This window comes from Nicotiana attenuata, unplaced genomic scaffold (genome assembly GCF_001879085.1).
Source record: "Nicotiana attenuata strain UT unplaced genomic scaffold, NIATTr2, whole genome shotgun sequence".
In the NCBI taxonomy this organism is placed as follows: Eukaryota; Viridiplantae; Streptophyta; class Magnoliopsida; order Solanales; family Solanaceae; genus Nicotiana; species Nicotiana attenuata.
In genome coordinates this window covers 1-6,761 of record NW_017671700.1, presented here as the reverse complement: position 1 = coordinate 6,761, position 6,761 = coordinate 1, and the positions used below count along the sequence as shown (strand labels likewise).

Sequence of the window (6,761 nt, the reverse complement as noted above, 5' to 3'; positions counted from 1 at the left end):
ACGCAAACCGGTCAGATCGTTACAGTCGGCTATTGCAATAGCACGGCTAGCTAGTTTTCAGACTGCTAATTGAAAAATAGACAGCGTTTGCATAGTCATTGAAAAATAGTCACTATTTTGCTGCAACATGAAAAGTTCCAGAATAATATATTGGAGATTGGTGCACTTGTATATGAACTTCCATCATATTATGCTGGACCAATATATTGTCACGACCCAAATCCACTACGGGTCGCGATAGCGCCGGACACCGTTGTCAGGCAAGCCAGCTAAATTATCAATTAAATCCTCTTTTAATACCTTTGAAAATTTAAGGGTTTTCCTTCCATTTTTCATATATAAAAAACTCTCTGTCTCGATTCAAATTAAGAAATAACTATTAATACACATCTTTCGAAAAACCATCCCAGAACCCGGTGTCACAAGTGCATGAGCAACTACTGATAAGGAAAATAAAATACAATATCTGTACGAAGTACAGTGGACAGGAAATAAATAAAAAAGTACTGGAAGGGAACTACACTAGCTGTGGGTCGCCTCAAACAGTGCAGCTCACCTAGTCCCCAAATCATCCGTGCTGCTATCAACTGTAAATTATACCTGTGCAACAAAATGCACAGAAGTGTAGTATGAGTACGTAATCAACGTGTACTCAGTGAGTATCCCGCCTAACCTCGAAGGGTTAGAGACGAGATGGTCAACCTGGACACTCACTAGCGGTCCAATAATAATAATACACTAACTGTGTGAGAAAAACATGACTTCATATAGCAAGTTCTAATGCACAAGTTGTAAAGCAAGTAAACACCTTTTAACAATTAACAAGGATTTTTTTCAAGGATTTACTTTTTATTATCTTATCAATCTATATCAGGCCACGAAGAGCAATTCCACGTTTAAAATTCTCAAGCGACAAAGAACATGCGCAAATCACACCGAGGCGACGACCCGATCCAACAGAAATGTAAACTGTGCACTGCCGAGGGTCGAACGGCACGAACCATAGATGCATCTATTTAATCTGCCGAGGCGTTCGGCCCGTTCCATAAATAAACACATACCCTGCTCGCGAATCATGCATGCGACGCAGGTACACATAGGGATACATGCTCAATCAGTCAATTAAGAACTTATCGGGGAATATTTATCCAATTAAAACCAATTCTCCTTTAACAAATTTTAAGAAATGAAGTTTAATCCTTTTAGAAATTCATTTACTAATTTAATGTGATTTAAGCAATTCAAGCTATCGATGGATTCACAAATAATTCAAGTATAACATGCTTTTGGGTCCTAACTACCCGGACAATAGCATAATAGTAGCTACGCACGGACTCTCGTCACCTCGTGCGTACGTAGCCCCCACAATTAGGAGCACATAACCATTTAATTCACCTATGGGGACATTTCCCCCTCACAAGGTTAGAAAGGAGACTCACTTCGCTCCGAAGACTCATAATCCGCTTTCTACATTCTTCCGAAGGCTTGAACCGACGCACATTGCACCAAAACTAGCCAATTAACGACAAACTAATGAGAACATACTCAAATACTCATTAACAATTCAAATTATACAAATTCCCAACTCTGCTTAGCGAAATGACCAAAATGCCCTCGAACCCACATGCCCGGAACCCGAAATTTTTCGAAGATAAAGCTTACCCATGACTTTACTAGCTCAAATATACAATTTACTCTTAATTCCATGCTCAAATTTGTGGCTAAATTCCCATTTATAAATTTCTAGGTCTTCTTCTAAAAACACCAATTTCCCCACAATTTTCATGCCTAAATCCATGATATAATCTTGTATTTAACTTGAAAACGAGTAGGAGTAATTTACCTTGACATAGATGACGAAATCCCTCTTTGAAGCTCTCCAAAAATCGCCAAATGAAATGAAGAAAATGGGTGAAATGAACAAAATCTGACTTTAAAACAACCCCTCTGCCACCAACGATTTTCGCACCTGCGGTGCATTTTCCGCTTCTGCGGATGTCGCTTCTGCGACTTTTGGCCGCTTCTGCGGCTTCCTTGGGTCTAGCCCCTTCCGCTTCTACGATATCACTTCCGCAGATGCGGTCCCGCTTCTGCGGAACCTTGACCGCATCTGCGGTCCACGAACCTTCGAACAATTCTGCTTCTGCGGCTCCCCCTACCGCTTCTGGGGCCGCTTCTGCGGTCCCATTCCCGCAGAAGCGGAAATACCAGCAATCAGCAAACCTCAGCCTTCCCAAAAATCCATTTTCGATCTGAAATCCACCCGAGGCCCCCCGGACCCCAACCAATCACACCAACCAGTCCCAAAACACATTACGAACTTGCTCGAGGCCTCAAATCACATCAAACAACACGAAAATCACGGATTACACCCAATTCAATCTTTATGAACTTTGAACTTTCCAACTTCTATTTCCGATGTTTAAACCTTTCAAACCACGTCCGATTGACCTCAAATTTTGCACGCAAGTCATATTTGACATTACGGACCTATTGCAACTTCCGGAATCGGATTCCGACCCCGATATCAAAAAGTCAACCTCCGGTCAAACTTCTCAAAAGCCTTCAAATTTCTATCTTTAGCCAAATGGCTCCAAAATGACCTACGGACCTCCGAATACACTTCCGATCGCGCTCCCAACTCCAGAATCACCATACGGAGCTATTCAGAGTCTCGGAATCCCAAACGGACATCGATAACACTGAAATGCGCTCCAAGCCAAACTTATGAAATTTCTTCTAAAATACTAACTTCCACAATAGGCGCCCAAAACACTCCCGGGTTATCCAAACCGAACCGGGCATACGCCCAAGTCTAAAATCATCATACGAACCTGCTGGAACCTTCGGATCCTGATTCCGAGGTCGTTTACTCAAAATTCTAATTCTAGTTCATTCTTTCAACTTTAAGCTTCTGAAATGAGAATTCTCTTTCTAAATTAACTTTGAACTTCCTGAAACTTAATTCCGACCACGCGTACAAGTCATAATACTCGAAATGAAGCTGTTCATGGCCTCCGACTACTGAACGGAGCGCTAGGACTCAGAACGACCGGTAGGGTCGTTATAGTGAGGATACTTTTGGATCGGGCTGCACGCCGCAACAGTGTTATATGATACTGAGATGAGGCCGAGGGCCTAGATTTGATGCCACGAGATGGCTTGATATTGCGCTTGGGCAGTAAGGGGCCCCTCCCGGAGTCTGCACACCCCTAGTGAGCGCCGTTGACGATAAATGGATCGGGCTGCACGCCGCATCGATATGTGGATCGGGCTGCATGCCGCAGCGGTACTGGTACGCTTCTATGTGTTTACCTTATTTCATTTGTCTGCCATTGTCTGTTGTCTGTGCTACTTCACGCAGTATCTACCTGATTGCCTGACATTACCTGATAACTGAGTGTTGTGCCCGAGGGGCGGATTTTCTGTGCTTATCCATACTGTTTGTTTTGCATTCATTTGCGTAACCGCTGAAAAAGTCATTTCCAAAAGAGGTTTAAACTGAGCTAAGGCGTTTTTCTAAAGATTTCACTGCTTCACTATTTTTCTCAAAGGGTTTTACACTGCTCTATACAACATGATGGTTTGTTTTACGGGATTTCTTACTGCTCAGTTATTATTTACCTTTATTACTCACTGAGTTGGAGTACTCACTTTACTCCCTGCACCTTGTGTGCAGATGCAGGTATTTGTTCACCTGGTAGCGGGTTTTGAGCTGATCGGAGGCTAAGCTTATCGGAGTTTAGTGAGGTGACTGCTAGCGTTCGCAGCACCGCATTTCTTCCTTATGTTTATCAGTCCTCTTTTGTATATTTTAGGCCTTGTAGTGGTATTTATACTCTGATAGATGCTCGTGACTTGTGACACCCCGGTTTGGGCTGTGTTTGGGTTGTATTCCGCACTTAATAAAGAAATCTTTTATTTAGACTATGATTATTTAGTTATGCTAAAACTGCTTATTAATATTAACTATTTTGAAAAGGCGATTTGGGTTGGTTGGCTGGCCTTGTCTTCACGAGAGGCGCCATCACGACCGGATCGGGGTTTGGGTCGTGACAGGTACGGTCAATAAATTAAATTTTTTTTTGCTAAACTAATACCATCTTTACCAACACACTGTCCAAAAAAACTGTATTCACAAAAAACTCCCATCGGAAACTACATTCACCTAAGACTACTCTAACATTATCTTAACCGACGTATCAGAATCAGTGATGTGCCTAAGAATCTTTGAAGGTGCTTCGCTCTCGCTTATGGCATCAACGTCTATCTTTCGCATAGCATAGTCCCAAAGGAGGGCACCATATCTTTGACGGAGTAAATTGGCATCCAATTTTATTTGTGGAACCAAACCAATGGTGCTCAGAAACTATGCGTATGCCACGACATGCACCCCACAATCCCTGAAAGAATACATTAAAATAGTTACAAACAATTCATATTATTAGAAAAATGATTCAAGGAAAAGGATTAAACACATACATGCTCCCGGAATTTTGTTGAGACAGATTTGAAATGAAAACAACATCAAAGGGATCAGTTGGTGCCTTGTCACTGTATGCTGAGTCATGAGTCCAATCTATGCCTTGCTTATCTCTGTAAAAACCGCTGATCGATAGATACAGAGGTACAAGCTTAGCTAGCTTATCTATCTCTGAAGCCACATAGGCATCATGCAATGATGATCTAATGGAGTCATACACTTTGATACATCTATCCTTGAATGAGACAACTGCCAATACCCAATGCAGTTTGTCCTTCAAGTTGACTGGTATCAAGACATTGTCAACAGTATGCCACGGTACATTTGCCAGCAATCTGTAGCCCCTTATGTATTCACATACCACATCCTCTTCTTCGGCTACATTTGCATTACTATTTGTATCAGCATCGAATATTTCAGCTATTCTTGTCTTGAATATATAATCAACAGTTGTATAATTGGAAATTGGGTATTTGGTTGTACTTTCCCTTCTTTCTTAAGTAGTAAAAGATGACATCAATATGCTACATGTAAAATTGAATACATAGCGTCAGTATATTGAATGAAATTTAGAAAATATCAACTGCTGAAAATAGAATTGAACATGTATTATGTTAAATATAAACTGCTGAAAACAGATTAGTAAAATTGTATGTTACATACATAATGGCTAATACATGTATTTATTTGATATTGAATACATTTAATAAACTGAATGTGGAAGGAGGTTAACTTACATTGTCATTCCATAGTTTGCCGTCAAATGAGAGAAGGTAAAACCAGTTTTTTGAAGTGACTTGATCAACGCCAAAATCCAACGGTATATGCAGTGTTGACTTGTTCTTTTTGTAATGGTCTTCCAAATCACTTCTACAATGAATTTCAAAATACAATATATTTATTATTTAAATTATAAATATATTGAATAAACATACAGAGTTAAAAACTTACTTTTGATAATGTTTAGCGATAAGACCATCACGAACCCATTTCTCATACTCCTGAATGACTAATGTAGGATGTGGTCCCGAAATCAAATCATCTTCAAATAGGTGTTTCTTGTCTAATATGTGAGTCAACTTAACTGAGGTACCTATTGTTCAGTAAAGTCATGAATACAACCATTTAATTATAGATACAAGGGGGAAGAAGATCATAACTTTATAATACATTGTTTTTTTAAAAATTTACTAACCTGCGGAGTCGAAGTTTGACTCATAAGGCGAAGAATACCATCTACTTGCACGCCGATTCCTATGTGAGGCTAATGGGGTTGCATCTGCTGGATTTTTTGCTGCATGATGTATCATAATTCTAGCTTCTGGTTTTTGACTTGGAAGAAACTGGTCTGGCAACTCAAACTGTGATACATGTACTTCTTTGGATACACATATAGGTAGTATGATACACAACATCTCAGATGTATTATTCCCCTCAACTATTGCTTCATCAGAAACAGGATTAACATCTGTATTCTGTTGATGTATACAGATGTATATGAGTGTTTTATAAAGTGGAAAATAAACATAAACACAACTACATACATGTTTCAGTTACTGTATTCTGTTACTGTATACTGTAGTTTCAAGTTAATAAATATTGTATTCTTTTAATGAATACTGTATTCTGTAAAACTTAAATACAACTACATTTAGATTATGTTGTATGTAGTTGTATGGAACTGTAGGTTCTTTGCAACTTGAAAATATAGTATACATTAGCAGAATACAGCTTGAAAATAATCATAAATACAACTACATACATGTCTCAGTTTATATATGTATTTATATAATACTGAATACTTATGTATAACTTAAGTAACATGTATTTACTTGTATTTCAAAATATGTATGGTGTGGTATTGATGATTAATATGAATAAATAAGAAACATATAGTCTTATTATGGTTATATAAACATAAACTAACAGAGGTTAAAAAATATTAATCTCTAAATTCTCGAGGACAGTTGTATCACTCTTTGGCTGGCCTTTAGGTTTATCTTGCACGTCGACATCAGGCGACATTTGAATACCATCATCACGTGTCACTGTGGGCTGATTTACTTTAATCTGGTCAGAAATCTTCTTAAAGTTTTCATTGATCAATGTTCTTAAAGACGTGAACTCGCCCATTACCTAATCAAAACATAAAAAATTAGATAGGTGATGGAAAAATATATGAATGTTAATTTCAAAACTGTAATGTTTACTAATGGCATACAAAACTCACGTAGTCTTTGAATGAATTTAGATCATTCCTCAAAGAAGATACTTCATC

At 38.7% G+C, this 6,761-nt stretch overlaps 1 protein-coding gene across 1 annotated transcript; it reads right to left on the bottom strand.

The window, feature by feature from the left end:
• Positions 1-4,174: 4,174 nt before the first annotated feature.
• Positions 4,175-6,616, bottom strand: LOC109209756. Its single transcript, XM_019373083.1, has 6 exons — positions 6,449-6,616; positions 5,679-5,958; positions 5,435-5,576; positions 5,221-5,353; positions 4,483-4,913; positions 4,175-4,307 (listed from the first exon to the last, which is right to left on the bottom strand). The coding sequence occupies exons 1-6, from the start codon at positions 6,614-6,616 to the stop codon at positions 4,175-4,177; spliced, it is 1,287 nt and encodes a 428-aa protein (XP_019228628.1).
• Positions 6,617-6,761: the final 145 nt, after the last annotated feature.